The sequence below is a fragment of the Trachemys scripta genome, chromosome 8 (assembly GCF_013100865.1).
Source record: "Trachemys scripta elegans isolate TJP31775 chromosome 8, CAS_Tse_1.0, whole genome shotgun sequence".
NCBI classification, from domain to species: domain Eukaryota; kingdom Metazoa; phylum Chordata; order Testudines; family Emydidae; genus Trachemys; species Trachemys scripta.
The window spans coordinates 92,423,442-92,449,969 of NC_048305.1; the positions used below are offsets into that span (position 1 = coordinate 92,423,442).

A 26,528-nucleotide genomic window follows, 5' to 3' on the forward strand; every position below is an offset into this window, starting at 1 on the left:
CCAGCAAGACTGTCTCTACACTTATGAATACCTTCAGAGGAGAAGCCCCTCTCACTAAACTATTCTCTGCTTAAGAAATAGCAGCATTTTTAAAGTCCATTTGACCGCAAAATAATGGACATCCAGCTTTAGCTGCTTCCCAAGAAAGATAATAGACCTCTGGGAACGATAGAACAGGAGAGTTATGTACTGATTTTCTGCTTATCTGGCAGGAACACTGAAGCATATAACTATGAGGACAGATAAAACCATCTCAGATGGGCATGATCGCCTGACTAGATTTCATGGAATAAAATTGCTTTTCAATGGGAAGCTTAAGATAATAGGCCAATGTGATAGAAAGGAATTTCACTAAATGATTTGGGAGGAAAATAGCTGCTGCTGAGATCAGGACGGAGAACGTCATTAAGGGGGTGTTTTTCAAATGTGGATACAGCCTGGATTGTATATGACACACCTGTCACAGCCTGACAGTGCTGGGGGCATGGTCGTGCTGCAAACCACAGACTTCCCTAGCGTTTGAGCCATTACTTCCCTTTTCTACATGACCTCAACAGCCACTAATGAAGGGAACTGGTTTGGAAATTGTTTGGAACTGGTCTGGAAATTGCACCATCTGTTTGCTGAGGAGACTATGTAAGTGTTTGAGAATGTACCTTATCAGACCATTGCTCCACCTCGTCTGCTATCCTGCCCCCAAGAGTGCCCCAAATTGGATGCTTCAGAGGAAGGTGATGCCAACTCCTCTCCTCATTGCACCTGTCCAGCTGTGCAATGGGGGAAGGGGAATCAGGACAGTGTTAAACTTGCTTCTAACCTCTGCAGCTTAACCCCTTAAAGCCTGGCGACTTGAAGATGATAATGGACTGAGCCAAAGGTGCTCAAATAGTACAGTAGAGGAACTCAGCAAGAACAGAACGGAGCAGAACTGACGGGGAGACAGGACACCCATCCTTTCCTTTGCTCCGCCACGACCTACTGCAAACCCTTTGGCAAGTTACTCAGGGACAAATCCATCTCCCTAATGCTCAGCCCTAGAAGCTGGTGTTGGGAAGCCAGAGTAGCGAAAAGTAAGAAAACCTCCCCTCCAGGTCATAGACTGGCTGCAGCAGCCTCTAGCCTGCTTGCTCTGCTGAGTGGAGGGATCCACAGAGTATTTGAAGCACATGCTGTACACTTGGCATGGTTCTTGCCCTCCCTCCATGCAGTGGTATGTGCCAGAAGGCCCCCCCACACCCAAGGGGGCAGGGATAGGATTTGTCCCTGATCCTCCCTGCAATCTATAAAATAGGTATGAATAACATTCACGTACCTGGCCGAGGTGGGGTGGGGAACAGCTCGAGTTTGTGTTTCCACGGGGTTATCATTGTGGTTCAACATCAGAAGCTGAACTTCACTGTACCTCTTCCTGAGCGGCGGACTCAGCCTGTGGTCGAGCACGTCCCATCACGTCTGGGGCTGGATTGTCACATCACAACACATTGGCACATCCCTTGGTCTGGATCAATGACTCCTGCAGAATGAGCCACTGGACCCATCACCCAGCCTGGCGGATCAACGGGAGGCCAATGCTAGCCGAGTGGAGGCTCTGTGCTTTTGAAGACTGCAGGAGGACTTTAGGAAAGTGGCATATAATTACTTGTCTTGAAATTTGGCCAGGGCACAAGTGTTGATAACCCTACCCTTGCAAAAAGGGCCATAGGATCTTTAACAATTCTTAGTGGTCCTTGCCTGGGTTCTTCATCTCACTCCCCCAGGTCTGAGATGATGGCACTCCATTGGACCTGCATTTCAGGGAACTGCCCCAGGTCATAGGCCTTGGAAAATGGGGTTTCAGGAAATGTTTTCTGCTGGCTGTCAGGAGATGATGTGTAAACCCCCTGGAGTCTGCCCAGTCTCTGCTCCTTTCCGCAGCATGAATCTTAGACCCCAGAGCCTCTTTCTACATAGGAGGGCAGAGCTCTACAACCACAGGGGCCCAGCAGCACATGGATCTGGTGGGACAATTCCATAGCCTTGCCTGTTATCTGTACTACATTTAATATAAATGTTTTAATTTATACAAGGCATCAGCCTTTTTCTGTCCTGCCAGCTTGGCTAGAGAGAGAGCCATTCATATCACGTCTCTACTGGAACACGATAACCCTCCACTAGCAGGCACTCAGCTTGGAAACTTCCAACACCAGGGGCCTGATCCTCCACTCATTTACAGTTGTGTAAACTGTGAGTAACTCCACTAACAAGACAGGAGTCACTCAATGGTAGGGTTGCCAACTTTCTAATCGCACAAAACCAAACACCCTAGCCCCGCCCCTTCCCCGAGGCCCCACCCCCGCTCACTACATTCCCCCTCCCTCGCTCGCTGACTCGCTCTCCTTAACCCTCACTCACTTTCACTGGGTTGGGGTAGGGGGTTAGGGTGCGGGAGGGGGTGAGGGCTCTAACTGGGGATGCAGGGTCTGGGGTGGGGCCAGAAATGAGGTAGGGGGCTCTGGGTTGGGGGTGCAGCAGGGGGCTCCGGGCTGGGACCAAGGTATTCAGAGTGCGGGAGGGTGCTGCGGGTTGAGGCAGGGGATCCGGGTATGGTCTCAGGGCTGGGGTACGGCCAAGGATGAGGAGTTTGGGGTGCAGGAGGAGGCTCCAGGCTGAGGGAGTCAGAGTGCAGGAGGGGATTGCAGGTTGAGGCAGGGGGTTGGGGTGTGGAAAACCGTGAGGGCTCTGGGCTGGAGATGCAAACTCTGGAATGGGGCCCGGGCTTACCTCAGGTGGCTCTTGGTCAGTGGCGCAGCAGGGCTAAGGCAGGCTCCCTGCCTGTTCTGGCTCTGCGCTGCGCCCCAGCCAGGAGGCTCTGTGCGCGCTGCTCTCGCCCGCAGGCACCCCTCCCCCAGCTCCCATTGGATGCGGTTCCCAGCCAATGGAAGTGCAGAGCAAGTGCTCGGGGCGGGGGCAGCGCATGGAGCCCCATGGTCCCCCGTCTAGGAGCTGGACCGGCCGGCTGCTTCCAGGGCACAGCACGGTGCCAGGACAGGTAGGGAACTAGCCTGTCTTAAATCTGCAGCACCGCCAACTGGACTGTTAACGGCCTGGTCAAAAACCAGACACATGGCAACCTTACTCGGTGGATGTGAGAAGAGAACCTCAGGACTGCCAACCTCCAGAGATTCAAAATCATGAGGGAAAAGGAAAAGGTTGTATTTTGTGTGTGTGTGTGTGGGGGGGTAAGGTCTGTCTTTTGACCTCCCTCTGGTCAGAGAGAGAGACATCAGTGCTGCTCACTCTCCCAAATTACTCCCCAGTCTCACCTCTGCTCCTCCTGGGCGGAGCAGCTCCAGGGCTCTTCACCTTCCCAGGCCGGGCTGCAGGCAGGGACCGGAGAGGGTCAGAGACCTCTGTCCCCCTTGCTCACAGGAGAGGAGGAGTGAGATCCATCCTGAGCAGCTGGGCTTTTCAGCTCCCTCTTCCCCTCCTGTGAGAATAGCTTCAGGTTTCTTGGGGCAAGAGCGGGGAGGAAGGGGAGGAAGAGAGCGAGCTCTGCCAGCTGCAGCACTGATTGGGTATTCTGTCTCAGGAGGCAGGCAAGTGGGGCAGACAGCCAGGGCTCAAATTCTCTAAGGGCTGGTACTCTTGGCCTTATTTAGAGACTGGCTCCAGCCCCTGGCAAAATCCCTTCCCTAATTCCTGCAAAAATCAGGAGCGTTGGCATGCTCACTGTTGCTATGGTAGGCGTCACCAGGTGGTGCTGTTACAGTCTTACAAGCTCCTTTTCCTGCATTGCTGCTTTGTTATACAACATATTTTTTTTTGTTAAGAGGAGCTGTTGCAAGCAGTGGGAGTTTTCTCTCTGCCTTAATCTCTCTAACTACAGTTAATTCTCAGGGAAGAGTTGCTCCTAGGTGTTTGGGATCAGGGGCAGTGGTAGCCCATCAGGGATCCTAAGGAGGAATATTTTTGAGGGTTCCCTTTGGTCCTCGCCCAACCTTTAAAAATACTAATTGCATTATTTCCACAAAAACAAAAAATAGGCCAATGCAACACACACTAATACGTGGGTTAAAAAGTCCATGTTAAATAAGATGAACAGCATTTTGCAGGTAATACTAAATCAGGTCCTCTTGAGCTGCTTGGAGCCCTAAGCAATTGTTTAGTCTGCTCGTGCCATTACTGTTTGGGATGACATTTTAGAAAGAGAAGTATACCTCTGATGTTTGTGAGCATCTTTGTTCACAGATTGTAAATAATTGGGTATTTTCTTACTGTAACTCAGACACCATGTCATTGATTCTCTTTCAGCCGGAAACCAACCCATGATCTGCTGTCACTGGCCAGAGGGGTGACTTTATGTTTTGTGATTTCTAACATTTATTGCCTTTAATAAAGGATCTTACGTTATATAGTTCAAGCTAACACCCTCCAAGGAGGATTTCCCACAATGTCAGAAGAAAGTTTGAGCTTCACATTGTCATGCAGTCATTTATTTCCAACACACAGCCTTTCATACAGTACATCTCAAACTGCAGAAAAGGAAATCTAAGATACTAAGAGACAGTTTTGCAGGATTGGAAGGATGATGCATTCACAAACAAAAGAGTTAATTTCCTTTTGGAACCCGGGCGGGGGGGTGGGAGGGGGGAATCCTAAGACCGTATGAGAATGATCTTCTCCAGCTCCACCCTGTGGCAGTTTGCTGAGGAGACTATGTAAGTGACCGCAGCTCTGGTAAGAAATATGGTTTTTGTGTAAAGTGTGAACTCTGGTCTCTGTGTGTGTGTGTGTATTTTATTCTACCTAATGCACCTCTAGATGAGTTGCATTGGTTTACACACAAATTTTGATTGGTGTAACTATTTTGGAGGGCTGTGTGGTTTTTTTTAACCAATATATTTATACCAGTAAAACCCTGCATGTGGAGGCAATTGTATCGATAATAAATGTGCCTCCCTGCATGGGAATAAACTATACTGATATTAAACACTTTTATAGTACACCTCTACCTCGATATAACGCAACCTGATAGAACACGAATTCAGATATAACGCGGTAAAGCAGTGCTCCAGGGGGGTGGGGGGAGGCGGCGCACTCCAGTGGATCAAAGCAAGTTCGATATAACACGGTTTCACCTATAACATGGTAAGATTTTTTTTGGCTCCTGAGGACAGCGTTATATCGAGGTAGAGGTGTAGTACACTAAGGCTCGTATCGCTGCAGCTATTTAGATTGTAAGTTTTTGAGGGCAGAGACTGTCTTTTTGTTCTGTGTTTGCACAATGCCGAGGACAAAGGGGTCCTTGTCCATAACTGGGGCTTCTAGGCGTTATCACACAAAGAGTTAATAATATACCAGTATTACATTATATTAAAACTATATATAGAACTTGTGTCTTTAGACAAGGTCTAAGACAGTGAAAAAGATCCTTGTTCCTTTTACGCTTAGAGCATTACAGTACAGTGAAAAGATCTTATTTGTCTTTCTCTTAAAGGATCTGGATATCACAGGATTGTCCACAATATCAGAGAACAAAATATTCATAACTGAGAAAACAATGACTAAGACCGTGTTTTAAATCGAGTGTACATGCAACTAAATTATGGCTACGAAGTGTGAAACTGTGGAGAAAGATGATAATGGAATTATACACCAATGCTCAGTTTTATACATGTGTAATGTTAAATTAATTCATTCCAGTCCTTTCAGGCGAAGGTATAACAACTGCTCCATCTCAACATAATCATATTACCTCAATAGGCTCTATATGTGACACTTCCATGGTTGTAATCACCATTTGATTAATTACGAGGTATTTAGTGGCATTACAGCTCTTCCTCAAGTAAAAGTATAATCTGACACAATCCTTTTATTATTCCCAGTTAACCTAGTGTCTGGAAGTAGACTTTAAACTAGTGTCATGAGTGTGTGGTTGCAAGAACATCATTTTATACTGAGCTGTAGGGTCACAGAGGCATCGACAACTACAAAGGGGATAGAGCCCAAGATCTTTTGCTCCTTTGGGGCCTGGCAAGCATACAGCTCAAGCTGCCCTGGATTGGGGGAAGTAGAAATATAAGGGAGGATCCTAGCCTTTATTTAGAATACAGAGTCAGTCTCTTGCCCTTTTCTTGGTGATGATAGTCTAGAAAGTATAACTAGAATTACTGACTGCCACTGATTGTGTCATGCAGATCACAGATTATTTACCATTCCTCCTACAACTCCTCTGATTGCCTGGGGAAGCTATAGAGGGAACTGTGAATAACCATGACCTTTATGAAAATAAAAAACATAACAAATGAGGATCTTCAATCCACAGCCATGGGACTTTTGGAGAAGACCTTGGATTGGTTTGGGGCTGTGGGGAGCAGTACTACCAAAAGCTCTTGCAAAATTCCTGCAACCAGACTTCCTACAGCCAAACTTGCTCTTCTGCTGATCAACCACTTCGACCCTGACATATCCTGCCACAACGGCCACCCTGTTTTCCATTCACACTTCCCTCCCTCCCAACTCTGTTAACTACTCTGGATCCCAGTATTCCCAACCTGATTGCTTTGTTGGTGCTTCCCTGCTTAAAACGAATTGGTTAACATCCTAGAATAGTTTGCATCAGAGGAATTAGTGTTTTAAAGGAGTATGGATGTGCACAAGATATTTTGCTCCCGAAGTTTCACTCCAAAAGCAATCTGATTGGCTGGGGGCCGGGCCGGTGCTACCATTAAGACAAACTAGGTGGTTGCCTAGGGCGCCAAGATTTTCGGGCGCCAAAAAGCGGTGCCCCCATTTTTTTTACAGCGTTCCTACGCCCCCTCCCCGAGCGCGTGGTCTCCGCTCCACTTCTCCCGCCTCCCAGGCTTGCGGCGCCAATCAGCTGTTTGGCGCCACAAGCCTGGGAGGGGAGGAAAATTAGAGCGGGGGCGGTGTGCTCGGGGAGGAGGCAGAGCAGAGGTGAGCTGGGGTGGGGAGCTGCCGCGGGGGAGGGAGGGGAGTCTCAGGGCGGGGGGGGGGGCGGGGGGCCGCCGCGGGGCTGGGGGGGGGGGGGCGCAAGGTGGAAGTTTCGCCTAGGGTGCGAAACTTCCTTGCATCGGCCCTGGCTGGGGGGGATGGACTCAACTGCCTGTCAAAACATTCTCTGATCAGTCCCATAGGTACGGATGTTCATACTCCTACTGGAAAGTAAGTGAGGCTCATTACTGTCAATAGCAAACATTACACCCTGGGATAAAATTTACCATAATATGGACTTGAAGCGAAATTTTTTAAAAGTACAAAAAATAAAAAAAATATGCACAACTTCTTAGTAGCTGAACTTTATTTAGAATCTTTGGAAATAATAAAATATCTTATTTTACTGATATACATAAACATACTATCAGTAAGTTTCATTGTTTTTTCCCCTTGCACAGACGTAGATAACAATTTTAACAAACCAGAACACTTCGACCCAGACAAGCATAATTGAAATTTAATTCTAGAATTGGTCCTTTAAATATTGTACTTGCCTTCCCCACATGTTCACTGGTTTATCAAGTAGTTGCAATGCAATTTTTGGCAGTAACATACTCAGCACACAGAAAAAGTGCAAGTTACAAGAAGCAGTAATATTATCTCAAATCTGAACAATAAGAAGTGCAAAATCTCAGCCCATAAATTCTATATTTTTTATATCAGCCATATGTGCATAAGAGATGACAAATGGCCATGTAAATTTTAATAGAATAATGTTGCAATATTTTCAAGTATGCATGTAATGGTTATTTGATCAGAATAGTCATTAGATTTTGGTCATAACTTTGCAACATTGTTTTATCAAGGTGCATCTTAAAGGGTTATCTAGGTGCATTTAGCTTCTGCATACTTGGATGTTCTGGAAACCAAAGGTGGGTAGTTAAAAGTTTTTCAATTCGGTACCTCTGGACGTTTGATGTGCATCTATAAACAAGATTCCTCTAACACTTCATATTAATAAATCAACCAGCACAATGGAAATGAAATCCATTTAAAAACATAAGTCTCTTTCAGGCACTATTTATGGAATACCCATAAAATATTCCAACAAGTTAATGCACTTTGTGATTTGTTATATTTAGAGATCATTTTTAAATGAGATAAGGAAAACAACATTCTTAATGAGAGCTCATCACCTCTTCTATGCTTACCACTTTATCACTTTTAACCTCACTTCAATATACTTTTCTTTATACAGTCAGGAGAATATCATCACATTTTAGCTAAAACATACTGAAGAACAGTAATTATAGGATTTCGAAAGGAAGCCTGGTTTCATTTACCGTTAGGAAGGTCTCATACACAATTGATAATTAAATCAGCTGCCGATTTCAATACTTTTCCTTTTTTTATTCACTTTTCCTTGCTGTATCATTATCATCATTAAAAATTAACCCTCTTAGCCCTACATCATACTGAGGTGCTTTCTGCATGCCACCAGTCTCCACAAAGTTAGAAAGATTAAACTGCATGGACTTGCATTACCGCTTATTTGCTTTACAAGTTCACTTGCTAAATCTCTTAGTGGCATTGCACAAAACTAGGTTCTAGCAATCTGAAGCCCAGGATACTGGATGGGTGGTAGTTTCTGATAAGTAAAGGTCCCTTTCCCACACCAGCTGACACCATGCAGACTTTTGGAAACTTGCAAAATGGTTCAATCTGCCTTCATTTAGCCCTCAGCGCTAGTGGGAATCACAACTTACTAGCATTCACATTAGCTGAATTATAGTGCCACATTATGGAGGCAAACTCTGGCCTTCTTAGAAGTCTAACTGTGGACACTGGTACTGCAATTCAGCACAATTACAAATGTATGTACTGAGCATCTTGGTCATTTCAGAACGTTTCTTTTTCTATAAAAAATTAATTAGAACAGAATAAGACATGTTGCTCATGCCACATCTAGATCTTAAAACACTGTTAGGGAGATTTTGAAAGACCTGAAAAAACAGGCCCCTCCCCCATTTTTTTTTTTTTTAATGTTAAAGGCTGCAAATTGACTCATCACAATAATGATGGGGGGGGAGGGATAGCTCAGTGGTTTGAGCATGGGCCTGTTAAACCCAGAGTTGTGAGTTCAATCCTTGAGGGGGCCACTTAGGGATCTGGGGCAAAATCAGTACTTGGTCCTGCTAGTGAAGGCGGGGGGCTGGACTCGATGACCTTTCAAGGTCCCTTCCAGTTCTAGGAGATGGAGATATCTCCATTAATTTATTTATTTTATTTATTATTTATAATAACAATCACTAACTGGCATGGACCTATCCAGAGTGATAAATATGAAAAGTTAGCATTGACTGTCAAACTTACTGTGCAGAGCACAAACACTTTCCCAGAGGAGAATCGGATATTTCGTCATTTGGAACTGTGGTAATTTAATTACATTATTAATGTTTTCTGGCATACTTGAAAGGACAATTAGCATAAGTAAATAATGAGTGAGATGACAAATCACTTAGCATTTATTTTTGCTCATCAGATGACGATCTAAATTCTCTTTTGTGTGCGCGCGTTAATTCCAGTTTCAGCAATTGTAACAGGGATTTCCCACTGGTGGGGATAAACTGATGTTTAACTAAAGTAAAACACATACAGTTCATTAAAGTTTTCTAAGTTAACCTTGTTGAGAGGAAACAGAAGCCACAAGATATTAAAGAAGTAGAAAAATCACTGACCAATAAGCTTCATTTATACGACTAAATGAAACAATAGAGGCAATAGGATTAGAATATACTAATCTTATCTGCAGTTTGTTTTTCATCTCACTCAGGACTGTACATTATTATAGCAGCTCTACGATGTTTTAAAATAATTGCATTCATCTCCACGTGTGCAATGAGATTCATGATAACACTGTTAATATCACAGATCCTTTCTGGCATTTCAGAATAGCTACAGCTTGCTCATGAGTAACACCTTCCAAAGCTTCTCCATTAACTGCTAAAATCTGATCACCGCGCTTCAATCTGCCATCATCCGCAGCTGCTCCCTGCAAACAACAAAAATGACCGAACAATGTGATGTGATTTAATTCTAAATTACTTTAAAAAAAATACAGCATGACACTGCTCAACAACATTAGTTCTCTTTGTTACCAGTTTTAAACCTCAACTCTTTCCTGCAGCCATGACTCAGTATCGTGCTGGCAAATGCTGATGGTATTTGGCAGAGGCTTGTTGCATGTGGGTGGGTGGGGGCACAGGGGATTTGCTGCCCTGTTTGTGTCCTTTTCTGGGACATCTGTTTCTCCTCAAGGAAGGGGTCAAGTCTTTGAAGCAGAAGGAGGGCTGTACTTCCTTAGTCTGATGGCTAGAGCCATTGCAATCCTCAGTGTAGGAATCTGGTTGGGAGCTCCTGAACCCCTTCTCCTTTAATGGGGCAGAGTCCTTTGAAGGACAGTGGGACTTTTCTAGGACTTTCTATCTTGTCATGGCTCTCTGCACGGAGACCCTTCCCACTCAGCACTTCTGAGTCTGAGCCATCCCTTAGGTGGAAGGGTTTAGCTGGGCCGGCTCCAGGCACCCGCCCAGCAAGCAGGTGCTTGGGACGGCACGTCAGGCTGTTTGGCTGCAATTCGGTGGCGGGTCCCTCTCGGAGGGAAGCACCTGCCGCCGAATTCCCGCTGAAGAAGAAAGCGGCGTGGTGGAGCTGCCGCCAGAGTGCCGCCGATCGCAACTGCCCCCCCTCCCCCCCCTCCCGCCGCTTGGGGAGGCAAAAACCCTGGAGCCGGTCCACGTGGCTGATTTGGAGGATGGCCCCACCTGGCCCTGGTTTCTTTTCTGGGATAATGAGGTGGGGCAGTGGATGAGGGACTGAGGGCCTTATGTGTGCTGTTAGGGCAGCTGCACAGGGTGTGAGCCACAGGGCTTCTGTTTCGCCTCAGAGGCCTGCTCTCCTCCAGCAGCAGCCTTCTAGGGTGAGTATTCTTTGCCTGCTGGAGAGAGAAACACCTGAAAGCTGAGAGATGGCTTGACTCTCATATGCAGGGCTGGCTCCAGCATTTCTGCCACCCCAAGCAAAAAAAAAAAAAAGCCGCGATCGGTGGCGGCAGTTCAGTGGCAGGTCCTTCGCTCCTAGAGGGAGTGAGGGACCTGCTGCCCCCGAATTGCCGCAGGTGCCGCCCCTCTCCCTTGGCCACCCCAAGCACCTGCTTGCAGGGCTGACTTTAGGAAGTGTGGGGCCCGATTCGAACAGTTTCGACGGGGCCCCGACAGGGATGACTTAAAAAAAAAACAAAAACACCACGTTAAAAAAAACACGTGGGGCTTGTACTCACCGGGCCGCGCTCCTAGTCTTTGGTGGCGGGTCCTTCACTCGCTCCGGGTCTTCGGCGGCACTGAAGGACGTGCCGCCAAAGACCCGGAGTGCCGCCGAGTCAGTAAAAATTAAAAAGGTGCCTCTAGCCAGGGAAGGGATTCTCTGCCACTTGCCCCCCCACTCTGGGCAACTCTGCCACTGGGCACGGGGCCCTCTTAAGCGCGGGGCCCGATTCGGGGGAATTGGTGGAATTGGCCTAAAGCCGGCCCTGCCTGCTTGTTAAGCTGGTGCCTAGAGCCGGCCCTGCTCATAAGGGTGGGAAGCGACACCCTCAAAGTTACAGATTCCGATTCTCATTTACACAATGGCCCCGTTATACACACTCACTTTAAAGCCCCTTTACACTGCCAAAAGTAGTCTAGCAGGACCACCATGCAAATGAAAACCAGGCCTTTACTGTTCTGTGTTCATCTGCTTATTGGGAAGAATCCTAACCCAAGCATTCTGAACTGGTATAGAAGATCAAAGAGAAAAGTATTTATAGAAACTTGGAAGCTTTTAGTTTTATTTATTTATTTTTTGCTCAGTGCCAAGGGTGAACTTTATTTTCCTTCCAAAAAAAAAAAAAATGTAGGTAAAGTTACATAAAACAGAGCAAAACACTATAAGATGTTCCACTAAAACAACTAAATGTATTGCTGAAGGCATAAGGTTCCCAATGACATAAAAGGCAGGAGGCATTATTATTATTAATAATCATTTGTATTATTGTGCAGTAGGTATGTCACATCAGGGTTCGTGAATGCATTGATGGCTTTAGGACAAGAAAATTAGACTAAACTTCTGGCCTTGTGCCAAAAGCTTATAAAGGCAGTCTTCTCTCCATCTGGGCTGCATCTGATGGGCCTTGGAGTCAGTATAAAGCAAACCAGTGATTAGAAACATGCCTAGAGAGTCTACGCAAGAGGTTATTTGAAGGTAAAGACAAAAAGCCATTCTGAAACGTAAGTACTAGTCCCATAGTCTTCTTCTATTGAAATTTGTGGATTCACTGAAGAGAAAATCAATTCTAAGTGCCCTGAACACTCTACAAAACCACTGGCTTGAGATGTTTGTGGAACCCTCCAGATATTTATGCAGCCTTACATCGGTCCCCTACCATTTTTTCTGTTTGGTCTAATTCACTGAGACTGTACTATAAAAGTGACTTTATGCTAACACATCTTTCTGTTAAGCATTCCTAATTCAATAGGGCTAGAATTCAGTTGAGCCCAAATTCCAGATCTTGACATCAGTGAGTGATGGGGAAATTAGGATGGGGATCTGCACCTCATGACTAGTCCCTATTTTTACAATGGGCCAAACCAAGATCTTGGATTCATGCATGCCATATCTTTAGGGAAGTTTGAAGCCCGATGCAAATTCTGTGTCTTGGTCCATGTTTACACAGGACCTTAGCTGCAAGAAAGCAAGACTGTCAGGCTGCAGGCAGGAATCCTCCTCTTGAACAAGAGCTGAGCGCAGCAGGTAAACCCCCCACAGCCACTTTCAAAGCTTTTGAAACTACAACTTTGGAAGTTAAAAAAGGAGAGAAGGGGGAGGCTGTGGTGGTGCTGAGCACTTCCCAAGTTGGAAACAGGTAAGTTAAAAATTAACAAAGCTGTAGGGCCTGATTCCCCATTACCCTGCCCCTTGTGAAGTCATCTACACCAGTGCAAAGTGTGAAACACTACTGTTGTGATATGGTAGCATTTTATACCCAGTTTGCACTGGTGTAAGTGACCTCACAACACACATGGCAATGGAGAATCAGGCTGATAGCATCTTCCCCTTTTCTCATCCAAGTTGGCCACAACATGGATGTGAGGGAGCGTGTGACCACAGAGACCTGAGTTTTACTTCTGGCTTTGCAACTAACTTTGTGACCTTAACAAGACATTTAACCTCTCTGCAACTATATCCCAAATGTAAAATGCTACTTATACACTTGTGCACAGCGTAGGTGCCGACTCTGTGGGTGCTCCGGGGCTGGAGCATCCATAGAGTCGGCGCCTATGCTGTGCACAAGTGTATAAGTAGCATATACAGCTCTGGGGCTGGAGCATCCATGGGGAAAAATTGGTGGGTGCTTTTCACCCACCGGCAGCTCCCCACCCTGAACCCCGCCCTAGCTCACCTCCGCCTCCTCCCCTGAGCGCGCCGTCCCCGCTTCTCCTCCCAGCGCTTGCCACCGTGAAACAGCTGTTTTGCAGCAAAAGAAGCTGTGGGAGGAGGGGGCGAGGAGTGGGAACGTGGCAAGCTCAGGGGAGGAGGCGGGGAAGAGGCAGGGACGGGGTGAGGATTTGGGGAAGGAGTCCAATAGGGGCAAGGACTTTGGGGAAGGGGTTGGAATGGGGGTGGGGCAGTAGCGGGAGGGGACAGGGAAGGGGTGGAGTCGGGGCGGGGTCGAGGATGAGGGGATGCAAGCACCCACCGGCGCCAGGAAAAGTTGGCGCCTATGGTGCACAGCACTTTGAGACCTACAAATAAATAAAGCCTTATACAGATTATTTTAAAGACATTTCCCAAATACACAGAGTAACATGTATTTGCTCAGATCAGGTCTCTCTTTCCACATGTCAGTATAATAAAATAGCAGCTTTCCCCTCATCCTTGCTAGCTGATAGTGAGCTTTGGGTCCCGGCAATGATGATCAAATCACACATACCCAGACAATGAGTTTGGGACACAATTCTTTTGCATTAGACTTGTTCTCTGTTCCTAATTTTAGGGTTTTTAAAAGATATATGCAAAAAGGAAAAAAAAAAAGATACCTTGGCAAATATAGTCTTGACATAAATGGGCAGGTCTCCATGGGGACTTCCATGTCCCCCTACAATACTAAAACCCAGGCCATCAGAACCTTTCTCCAAAGCAATAATCTTAGGCTGAGGAGCCCTGAAAAAACAATGAATACCACTTAGAAGAACAATATATAGCAAGTGAGGGTCTTTTTGTAGCAGGAACACTTTCAAATAGATTCAGACTTTCAAATAGATTCAAATAGATACACCCATTTTCCTTTTAAGATGTTTTTCATAATTTCACAAACCATGGCTCCGATCCCATGTTGGAATGCACTAACATGGACCCGTGAACCTAAGTAGAGTCCCATTGACTTCACTTTTTATATACTTCCTTTAATAGGATTCAAAAAAAGAGTACATTATTCCCCAATAGCAGACTGTGATTCAGGAGCAAGGCCCACACAATTGCTATGTGTTTTTAAATAAGATTTGCTCCCTGACAGTCCATCTTCTGCCCCAGTTTAGGAGAAATGAATTTGCAACATCATTTCATAGCAACACAACATAATCACCCGACTTCAGAGGCAATGTTGTCTAGTGGACAGAACGTAAAACTGGAAGTCAGGAACTCCTGAGTGCTAATTTCAGCTCAATCACAGCCTTACAGCATGGACCAAAAAGTCACAAAGTCCCCAGTTTTGAAAGTTTCTCTGTGCAGGTTCAGAAGTCCACCAACCTGGAGTAACATGCAGTATTGGGCCCATAATCATTCATATCTCAGTTTCCTCATATGAAAAATGTGGTTTTCTTCTCTATCTCACCAGTGTTTTGAAGCATTACTAGTTCATGAGCACAAGGTAATTTACAGACGTAACACACTTTTTAAACTTTATGGACTGAGAGTATTTGATATTTTGCTAATCTGAGTTGGTCAAAACAATCTGATTTGTGCTCTTTGACTGGAGAAGTGCACAAGCACTCAATGCAAATATTAGCATGTGCAAGCTTAAAATAGTTCCCACAACTTCTTAACTTCAAATGAAAACTCCCTTTTTTCAAATATTTGTGAGAGTTCAAATTGGCTGGATGTACATTCATGGAAAGAGAACACAAGAGAGGCATGGACAAATCTCATTCATGCAACAATTTGAGATAATATTTGTGATTTTTTTGTTTTTCCACAGCGCTAAGCATTATTATTATTGACTAAAGGAACAATACAATGAAAAAGCTAATGGAAGACAGAATCCCTTTAATATAAATGACTATCTTCAAGCTCAGCAAAATACATGCACATTTGGAACTTTTACATCAATCCCCCTGCTTTTGAAAAACCTCTTCTTGTTTAATCCCCAAGATGATGGATTATTTTGAACTGCAGTTGTCATAACTCATTTCAAAGAGGAAGCTGCGAAACAGGAGCAGAACCATCATGACAACACATCAACTGGAAAATCTACGGAGATGTGCTTTTTGGAAATCTATCAAAAACAAAAGCATGAAGTTTCACACTTGAATTACCAGATGAAGGCAGGTATGGTTCCACTCCTCACCAGTAGAGGACAATAGTGAGCATTTTAAAGGTGCTGAAAAATTAGTTGAAAAAGAAATGACAAGAGAAGAGAGCAAACACACTGTCCAGGCCTGTGCGAGGGAATGGAAATGTTTAGGGAATGGAAATGTTTGAGTATCCTTTAGGCAGTACTCTGAACTAGAGTACTCCAACATCAAAGAGTGAATACTTACTCTGGATCTTCAGAATGACAATCAAGAGTAGGGGAGTTAAGATTACATCCAGCAGACATGCTCTCTAATTGGCTAGCTATGGCACTGATATTGGTGTCGGCTACAACCTGAAAGTCAGGATGCAAGAAAATGTCAGCAAGGGGTCAGACTGCTAAACATCATCTTTACTTATTACACAACAAATACTGAGTATGTTAAGAAAAATGGCTACTTTTTACAATCAAAACTTCATATAAAATATTTTTAAAATCTTTTAAGTCCTTTATAAATTGAACTCAAATTACATTCAAAATCACAGATTCATGAAGAAAATGTAAGAGGACCACCAATTTTCTGCAAGGATACAGCACAACACTTTTATTCTAATTTAAGACCAGATTACCCTGGGGCCTCTTACAATATTAAGTTTTGTACATGTTCCTGCATTGTGGGTGGAGAGAGGCCGGGTTCCAAGGTCAACAGCAGATGAAGGGACCACTTCAGGGGGACATAATGGTGCCCCAGAGTTGTTAGGAAGGTCTTAGGGACACAAATGGGGCATCAGAGCTGGGGTACGAAGCAAAGGCAATCTAACCAAAGGCCCTGATCTTTGGTGAATCCCAGAGATACAAGCATCCATGAGGCTGAAACTCCTACTCATCCTGTAGAGCAAAATAACCCTAACCTTCCAAAGGACCAATCTGTTGGAAGCTACTGAATGGAGATCTCAATTTTTCTTTTCATTCTCCCCCATATCTCTGGGTTTGTTGTTTATTTCTCATTGGAGGGAGCAAATCTGGCCCTCATTTTAATCCTTCTGCCCCCACAAATTCTAATGTCTCCTTCTCCCTCTACACCTTATATCTGGGTAATCTCACCCACAAACACAAATTCAACTACCATCGCTATGTGGGCAATTCACATACAATAGTAGAGTAGAGAACACAAGGGAATTTAATACTTTAGATGAAACCAGTGATATGAAAGGTGAAATGTAAGGTGAAGCTAAGTTCAAGGATGATTTACTTTCTCAGTGAAACACAGAAGTATAGAGGGCTTCAACTCAATCCATTCTTTCAAGTTCTCTGTTTATATGCCTTGTCTCCAATAAAGTATCTCCCCTTCTCTTCTAGACACTGTCTGTATTCCTGCAATGTATTTTACTCTCTGAGGGCCATGTAAAGGAGCCATGTAAAAATGTGGAGCTCAGAAATGCCTCTCTACATTAGCTAGTAAAGGCCACGCATTAGTGAACAGCTTTCGCTTTTCACTTCCCCTGGGTGAGCACTCTACAGCCACGATTCAGATGACTCCAGGAGACAGCAAACCTGCTTCTCAGCCCCCTGGCCAGGTCAGAGACAGGTAGCTGGAGCCCAGCAGTGCAGGGCAGCTGCTGCTCTGCCTGATGCCACGGAACAGGCAGCTGTGGTGTTCCCCCATCTCCTGCTGCTGCTGGTGCCAGGGTCGGCGCAACCCATTAGGCGACCTAGGCGGTCGCCTAGGGCGCTAACATTTGGGGGGCGGCGATCGCGGCGGCCGGTCGTCGTCGGTATTTCAGGGGCGGGACCTTCCGCCGCTTCTGTCAGGGGCGGTATTTCAGGGGAGGGACCTTCCGCTGCCTAGGGCGGCAAAAAAGCTGGCGGTGCTCCTGGCTGGTGCCTGGGGGCTGCAGCTGCTTCTCAGCATCCAGCCCCCTTTCACTGCTTGTGCAGCTGATAAGAGCCGCCCGGGCAGGCGGAGCTGGCGCCAGGGGTGGTAGAGCCCTCAGGGAGCAGACGCTGCGGGAGGGGTGTCCCCTCCCAGAACATAGCCCCTAGCTATCCCTCGCCTACACCCTATGCCCCTCCCAACTGCCTGCACACAGCTCCTAGCTACCTCCTGCCTGCACTTCGAGAGGTTTTCAGACTTTTTGAGCTGACCCTCCCCACCCTGCTTTGACTTATAATTTTTGGTTGCGCCCTCCTCCCACAACCCAGACTGGCTTGGTGGCTTGCTGAGGTGAGTCAGGGGGTGGAGGTGGCACTCCCTCCCAGGGCCCTGCCATGCAGAGCTGGCCCATACCCCACCAGGCCCTGCCCCCCCACCCCCAATAGAAATCAAAATACATCTATGCCCAAAACCTCCCCTCCCCTCCCCCCAGTGGCCGAAGCCTGGAACTCTGCAGGGCTAAAACCCCAAGCCCCCTTTGCCGGGCAGCTGAAGCCCAGAGCTGCAAGGCTCCCCACTGGACCCTAGAGTTGTTAATAGTACGGTGGGGGGGAGAGGGGAAGGGGAGGGGGCTCAGGAAAAAAAAAAAATTTGAGAACCCCTGTCCTAACCCATCAAACAGTGATTCTTAGGGCTGGTCCACACTAACCTCCCAGTTCGAACTAAGATATGCAACTTCAGCTACGTGAATAATGTAGCTGAAGTCGAATTACCTTAGTTCGAACTACAAGGTACTTACCGCAGGTCCACACGCAGCAGGCAGGCTCCCCAGTCGACTCCGCGTACTCCTCTCGCGGAGCAGGAGTACCGGCGTCGACAGCGAGCACTTCCGTGATCGATTTATCGCGTCTAGATAAGGTGCAATAAATCGACCCCAGAAGATCAACTGCTTACTGCCGAACCCGGAGGTAAATATAGACGTACCCTTAGTAAAATCCTCAAGCAAAAACCAGAATGCCACAATTTTAATGTGAGTTTCATGTTCTAGGTTTCAGGCTCATAATTCACCCCTTTTGGGGTCGTCAGGACAACAGCAGAATTGCACATAGTTCAGAAGTTAGAAGCTGTTGTAAATAAATGTATTCTAATATTCCAGTAGGGGGGAAAATTGTCGTATTTCCTTGTTAAATAAAACCTGATGGCAAAATAAATCTATATTCACAAATCTGTGGCAGTAAGAATGTATCAGAGTTCAACAACCTTGTAAAAAGCTTCTTATCTCATTACTACACCTGCAGAAAGCAGATTAATTTAAACTGAAGCATCAAAACAGCCGGAAGGGACAATTGTTCCCCCGAGAACCTAATCTTCCATTTGCAAACTCCTTTAACACCCTTCCCAGGACATTCCGATAATAAGCCTTTCCACCCCAGTGAACACAATTATCTGACCTTTCAGTGCAGTTTGCCATGAGGTGGTCTAACTTGATAATAAATACAATTACTTAATGACATGTCAGTCATGATTATCAGCCTGATAGAACTATTCCACTTATATTGTTTTAATAAAAAAGTAATGAAAAGTACCAATACTTAGCATTAATATAATCATTTCCTGTTCATCATACTTACGGCCACCACTAATATACCTGAATACTTTGTTTACCTAATTGTATTATAAAAAATAACTTCTTAGTTTCCCAAAAGGAACTTTTTTTTATTTGTGGAAAAGGACTGCATTCTATTGAGAATAAAAATACAAAATGCGAGAGAAATTAAGCAAATTCTAAGCTATCTAGCAGTTGTGAATGTGAGAGAAAAAACCCTCAGCTTTTATATACGAGATTTTTGTATCCAGTATTTTCCTCTTAGCAGGTTCAAGTTGTGTATATTGGAGAAACAGAATCAAAAATGCTGCTGTAATCAAAAATAAAAACTACACATTCTTCAATAGTATTTTTTTACTCTTAATTGCCACATTTATCAGCGGTGTACCCAAGTACTGTAATTTGGTTGATAATCAGTCCTACACACTAATAGATTGAATTGAGATGTAATAATTTATACCAAACCCAACTAGAGTTTTAGGTTTTTTTCACTTCCACGAACAAAAAAATTAACACTTTGGGCAGCTCAGTCCCAGTCTAGCAGCACAAGAAAAGGAGTCATTCCATGTTTGTAGCTAGCTTACTTTTAAAAAAAAGTGTTGGAAGCTAAAAGCTTTGTTGCTTTATCATGTGTAGCAACAAGTCATTTTGTTCCCCCTGTTATGCTTTTATATAATCATACTCACAGTCTGTATGGGTGGCAATAAAGAATTTTTGAATGAAAATAATAATTTATTGCTTTCATCCTGTATAATTGACATCAAGAAGCACCCCACTGCGCTGTGATGTCTTGTGCCAGTGATGCTTAGTCTTTTTTGAACACCACTTATCTACCCTCATGCAGCTGCATGTTCAATTTATCACCATACCTGCAGGATAATGCTCCCATAAGCATTCTTTAGTAGATTAACAGCATCAGCGTGAGACAGCCCGTCCAAAGGTTGCCCATTAATACTGACAATCCGATCTCCAACCTAAAAGTACAACAGTAATGGAAAATTACTAGCATTAAGGAAAATTAAATTTAAGGATGCTTAAAATTCCTTATGAAATTGGCACTGCAGACTCATGCTTCTCATATACAGTATGTCTTTTGTGAGGATTCTGTATTTCCACTGATCATTCAGCATTCTTCAGAGTAAGGATAATGCACATTTCTTAAAAAAATAACAGCCCAGATAAACAAAGAGAGGTCACAGTCTATGGATTACATTTGCAAGTAAGGAGAATGACATTAGCAACCAACCATTTTCATTCCATGTGGAAAGGCCACATGTATGTCCACATACATGGATAAGGAGAGGGGTGCAGGTGTGTGTTTTAACTGTAATATAAGAAAGCAGACGCTATCCATATTAATTCATAAATGAGTAAATATATAAGCTTTTGAGTCTAATAAAAACGTATGCTGCTGATATACCAGGCCTTAGCACCCTTGCAGAGTTCCGTTAAGCACGGGTCTATGCTAGTGGATCTCATTGTAGGATCAGAGCCATGGCTTTCCTGTGCATATTATGTATATTCTTCTTTCAAGTAGGTAATTTCCATAGATTATGATTCATAGCTTCTAAGGTCAGAAGGGGTCCTTGGATATATCTACACTGCAATTTAAAACCCACAGCTGGTCTATGTCAGCTGACTTGGGCTTGCAGGTCTCAGGCTAAGAGACTGTTCCATTTCAGTGTAGATGTTCAGGCTTGGGCTGGAGCCTGGGCTCTGGGACCCCACAAGTGGGGAGGGTCCCGGAGCCCAGGTTCCAGCCTGAGCCCAAATGTCAACACTGCAATTAAACAGCCCCTTAACCCAAGTGGACATGGGCCAGCCACAGGTATTTAACTGCAGTGTAGACATGTCACTGTGATCATTACTCCTCGGGGAAATCTGCACCACTGCATATGCGCAGAATTTTTTTTTCCTGTGCATAAAATATATTCCCTCCCCAGAAGTGCTGCAGTTCTGCCTTTCACACACCAGAGGCCGCTGCCACAGCATCCGGCTGTGTTCATCACACCACCCTGCCCGTGGAGCCAGTTTAGGAGGCACAGGATGTGGGTGTGTGTGGGTGTGTGTAGGGGGGAACAGAGAGTGGGGCGGCTCACAGACTGATGTTCAGAAGAGCTAGTGAGGGGGGAGAGACTGGGTGGGGGCACAGGAGCTAGTGGGGTGACAGCATTGAGCCAGGGGCTGAATTGGGGGGTGGGGGGGGACTGCAGGGCCGCATGAGAATGTGGAGGATAGAGGGCTGCAGAGCCACATGGGGACAAGGGGGTAAAAGGGTGCAGGGGCATATAAGGACAGGGGTAGATGTGCCTGACTGAATGAATGGGAGAAGCTAGAGTGTCAGTCAGGTCTGCATGGGGGAGGCTCCCCAACTCCCTAACAATCCCCCACCAAAAAACCTGTTTCCTACTTCTCCCACCCACACCCAACAACCCTCCAGGTTCATTCCTGGGCTCTTTCCCTCTCCCTCAGCTCCTCCACTACCCCTGACTTCCCCAAGCCTTTATACTGCTTCTAAGGGGTGCAATAAATATGTTTCTGTATTGTAGTTTAAACAAATTACTCAAAGTTCTGTATTAAGTTGCATAGTAAGGAATCTATTTGTCAAAAAAAAAATATTTCCTGAATCTTTTTTTTGTCTATATTATTAGATATACTTGCTGACAGGTACTTTGAAAAAAATTACCAAAATAATTGAAACTGGCATGATTATATTGTGTTATTTTGACAAATAAAATATGCAGAACTTTGCAGAATTTTAAAATATTGAGCGCAGAATTCCCCCAGGAATAGATCATCTAGTCGGACCTCCTGTATAGCAATAATGTAGGATTTCCCTGAAATAGTTATTTCAACTAGTGTATATCTTTTAGAAAAACATTCAGTCTTGATTTAAGAATTGCAAGTGATGGAGAATCCACCACAACTTTGATAAGTTGTTCCAATGGTTAGTTACGCTTCACTATTAAAAATTTACATCTTATTTCCAGTCTGAATTAGTCTAGCTTCAACTTCCAGCTATTGGATCTTGTTATATTTTTGTTTGCTAGATTGAAGAGCCCATTCCCTCATTTTTGTTCCTCACATAAGTACTTATAGACTGCAATCATTTTAATAATGATAGTTATCCTGAAAGTCTACCCAATAATTATGGGATGTTCAACACAGTAGTTCATCAAAAACTGAAACATAATAGCAACAGTCTTTCGAATTTAAAGTGTCATTTTTTTTTGTTTTGGCACCTGAAAAAGTCAGTTTCAATTTAAAATCAGTTACGTGTTGCCAGAGTTTTTGTTTTGTATAAGATCTAAGGGGTGCCCCAGTTGTCCATGGACCACCTATGGCCTGTGAAGCAACTGCCTCTGATCCTTGCAGAGAGCTGACTGGTCACGTAGTGCTGACTTTCCCCTCTGTTCCCAGCTACTGGACTGCATTAAGAGACTGTTGCAAATACATTTAAATACTTCCGGAATGTTACATTTTCACATAGACAATCAATGTAATTGTCACAGGGATGTACTACACTCAGCAGCAGCAGGCACCAGCCATCTCTGACCATGAATGGGAGGGGAGAGGGTCTAGGAGACAAGGTGCCTATCCAGGAGTGATCCACACTTACAAATGTTTGAGAGCTCCTTTTCTAAACGAGCACAAGATAAAATAGTGAATACTAGAGGAGGTGATATATATTCCCCCTTCCACTTACTTTGAGCCTTTGGGTACGTGCTGCTACTCCACTGGCTTGAATCATGGCGATAAAGATTGGAACATCTCCTAATGGGCTTCCCTTCCCTCCTGCTATACTGATACCAAGGGCATCATTTGGTCCCTAAAAGGAAGAAACGTATCAAAACAATTCACAGAGTAACAATGTATAGCTGTGTGTGTGTCTATATATATATATACCGTATATATATTCCCCATCTGCACTCAGTGATTCAAGACAACAGTTCTGTTAGGCGACAGTCTGGTCCTTTACACATTACTATGGGGCTTACTATACACTTACTATACGTAGCCACGTTGTACAGAGAACTATGCCTGGTAGCAAGTGTTTGCAGGATAGGGCCCCAAGCCTGTAAAAGAACCTGAGATACCCAGGCAGGTTGGACATATTTAATTCAGTAACAACACCTCACATATCTAGCTAGAATTAAAACCATAAAGTGCCAACACTAATTAAATAATAATGCAGTTTTGCATGCCAAAAAGTAGTGAAAAATTAACAGCTATCGTTGGAAACAAACACCTTTCAGAAAATAACTCACTGACCCTCATTATCTCCACAGTCCTCAGGTCCATATCTGCTCCTACTAAAAAGCAAACAAACAATTAGCTTCTGTAATTAAGAGATAATATAATTAAGAGATAACACTGTCAGGTGACAATGATCTCTGGCTGACTAGCCAAAGTTATCATTGAACAAAGCAGAGCCCTTTCGGGCGCTGATCATGTGACAAGGACAGGATTTCTGTTTCATCAAGTGATAAACATGGATACAATCACTCTGTTTGATAGATGCCATTGTGACATCCACTGTACGCAGCAGTTGCTCACATAATCTATTAAATAGCAGTGTTTTGTTGGCCTAGGGAATATAGACCTATTGTGTGTTGCACTCAATTAAAGACCAGCTTATTATTCATAAATCACAGTGTCCCCACCACAAAGGGTCCTGTATATGTCTGGTTTGTGCCTGCTAAAGTTCTATTGATTTCCTTTTCTAATTTGTGATGTATTAGTAAATAATAGACATCCAGTTAATCAGTCTGGCTGGCACAGATTCCTCGTGGCAGACAATTAGCTACAGTGCCAGCTAAAAAGCACTAAAATTATATGGAAGAATTGGAGATGGTCTAGAAGCAAAAAATATGAAACTGGAGCTAAATGGCCTCAACGTTTGAGTATTCAGATCCAGGGTTTTGACGGGTAAGTCTCTAGAAAGGTTTTCTCAGTAACTGTGTTGGCTTTAATTAAAATATATCAGATGTGTTTCTGAAGATTAATGTTATCAGTCTCTTTCAAGAGTTAACGATTTTGATTAATATATAGAAGTAATTTTCTCTACAGATGATATCTATATTATATTGCACACAAATACAGTACAGAATGGTACTATGGGGGTATAAAGGTTCTCTCAGCCTGAGTTTGGGATGGGTACACTGCTAATGAGTTGCAAAGCTGGAAGTGAATTATGGAAGGCATGGCAAAGAAATGGCAATATTTCAGGCCCTCTCAGGGATAGAAGTAAGTGTTATTAATATAGGAAAGAATCTTGCCTATTCTGGGCCTCAGGTAAGGGAAACTGGGGAGGGGAGTGGGAAGTCTATATTTAGAGAAGAAGGAAACATTTCTCTGGAAATTTACTTAAAAATAATGGCATTTGCTGGAAGCTGCTCAGGGGGGTTTGGAATGTCAGAATAAATCTTGTGGAGATGGATAAGGAAACCAGATTCAGCTAATATAGGACTTTATTTTTAAACCAGCATATCAGAGGTTCGTGTCTCTGAGGAATAACACACACAGTGATTTTGGCATCTCTCTCTAGTTTGTACCTGAATTTCTCTGAGATGCATCTGCCGACAGCCTCTTGGTGCTGACAAAGTTCTGTAAGGTAGTGATGACCGGAGCCAGTGCAGGATGAAAGTGACTATGCATGCTGTGTTGGTTCACCTGAAAATAAAGATAATACCAGTAGTTGTGGGGCAAACCAAATGCGCTATCCCCAGGTTTATTCTTCTGGAAGTGAGGGCCCATCTGTGCCAAAGAACTGAAACTAGAAATAGGTTCAATGGTTTTCAGACTGGTTAGTTCCTGCATCCACAGGGCTTCTGCACTGGAAACTCAGGCATCAACTCCACATTCCTCTCCAAAGTGGTCTATCATCCCTGGTCAGATACACAATACTGGCCTTAGTCATAAAGGGCCAGATTACACTTCTTAGATACACCTACGGTGGGGACCACCCAGGTGCTGATCTGCTCCTGGCCCCATGGAAGTGGGGATCAGACACCGCCATGGCACAGTTCCATTTGCCTCTGGGACTGCGTGTAAGGATGGATGAGAGGGATGGTGCATTTTCCATTGGCAGCCTATGGGAATTCTACAGGTGCGTTAGTACAGCCAGAGGGGACATCAGTTTTAATACCGAGCCTCTTTTGTGCTGAGGAATCCCCCTTTAAAGAGTGTGCCAATGGCTGCTGCAGGTAGGAAAAACAACACAGTCATGCTGCCAGGGAGCTATAGAAGGCTATAGCCCAGGGGTGGCCACACTTACTGACCCTCTAAGCTGCATAAGATAATCTTCAGAAGTTCAAAAGCCAGGTGCACCTGCTGGGGTGCAGGGCTTCAGCTCCACAGGGTGTGTCTCTGGGATTCGTGGCTTCTGCCCTGTGGGAGGCACCTGTCAGGGCTTGGGGCTTCAGCCCCGCTCCGGCTGAAACAGAAGCCCTGAGCTCCCCTCCACCCAAGTCTGGTAGGTGGAGAATGGGGGGAGAAGAGCTGTGGGGGGCTCCGCGAGCCACACTTCAATTGTAAAAGAGCTGCATGCGGCTCACAAGCTGCGGTTTGGCCACCCCTGCTATAGCCACTGCAGAGGCTTCTGGATGTACGACCCTGTGCCCTTCTGCAGATCCCCGAGATTCAGAAATCTCAGAAGATCCATGAATTCTGGTGGCCAGACGTGACCACCTCTATAGTGGAGCATGTTACACTTTGCTCCCACTCCACTGAAGGAATTTGGGGAAAAAAATCTCTGGATTTGCATGGAATTTCCCTGCCTCGGGATTCTGCCAGAGGATTTTCTGTAGAAGGGATGGATTATGGGGCTCGTGTTTGGGGACTACACATAGAATACTCAGCTTCCATGTTGAACAAAAAGTTTCTAGCCCCGTGCCTTGCAAAGACAGCCTTGAAAATGCAAATATATACAGTCTGAATTAGGGATGTAGGGAACAGCTGCAGGGCTCTAACTTCTGCAGCAGGCCACTGTGGGGTGGTGGGGGACCAAAACCTCCTCTCTTCCCACAGACACTTTTTTCACGATAGGAGTCAATGACCTTTGGATTGTATCCCATTAATTGTCTTGCTGAACTTCCCCAAAATTCTCAGTCTGGCCCTGTGCACAAGTGGTTTGGGGCAGGAATCGTATATGCTTTCAGATGGGTGGGGAGTTATTTTTTGGGCCCATCTAAACTCTTAAACCTCATCAATCAAAGTCTCTCTTCCCTTGGACAACCTGGTGAGGGATTTGTTAGTGTGACAGGGTCAGGCTAGATGGCTACAGGAGAGTGATAGAAGGTAGATATATTAGCCTCAGATTAAGCAGGTCCCTTTTTCCTGGGTAAGGTAACAGGGGTGGTTCCAGAACAACCTGGAACTTGCTGGAACCAATTAAGGCAGGCTGGCTAATTAGGACACCTGGAGTCAATTAAGAAGCTGCTAGAATCCCTTAAGACAGGCAGGCTAATCAGGGCACCTGGTTTAAAAAGGACCTCACTTCAGTCAGT

The 26,528-nt window shown here is 44.8% G+C and overlaps 1 protein-coding gene across 5 annotated transcripts in view; it reads right to left on the reverse strand.

Moving 5' to 3' along the window:
- Positions 1–7,292: 7,292 nt before the first annotated feature.
- PATJ (PATJ crumbs cell polarity complex component) overlaps positions 7,293–26,528 on the reverse strand; it is a 214,023-nt gene continuing 194,787 nt past the window's right edge. For 3 of the 5 annotated variants that reach the window (XM_034778749.1, XM_034778750.1, XM_034778748.1), the window contains 7 exons: positions 24,576–24,693; positions 23,293–23,333; positions 22,727–22,849; positions 19,890–19,994; positions 15,789–15,895; positions 14,070–14,193; positions 7,293–9,988 (listed from right to left, as the gene is read on the reverse strand). In XM_034778749.1, the coding sequence (XP_034634640.1) occupies positions 9,842–9,988; positions 14,070–14,193; positions 15,789–15,895; positions 19,890–19,994; positions 22,727–22,849; positions 23,293–23,333; positions 24,576–24,693 (765 nt within the window). In that variant the 3' untranslated portion in view covers positions 7,293–9,841. Of the gene's footprint in view, positions 9,989–14,069; positions 14,194–14,238; positions 15,524–15,788; positions 15,896–19,889; positions 19,995–22,726; positions 22,850–23,292; positions 23,334–24,575; positions 24,694–26,528 lie in introns of those variants that run through there. The other 2 variants (XM_034778751.1, XM_034778752.1) reach the window with 2 other exon arrangements.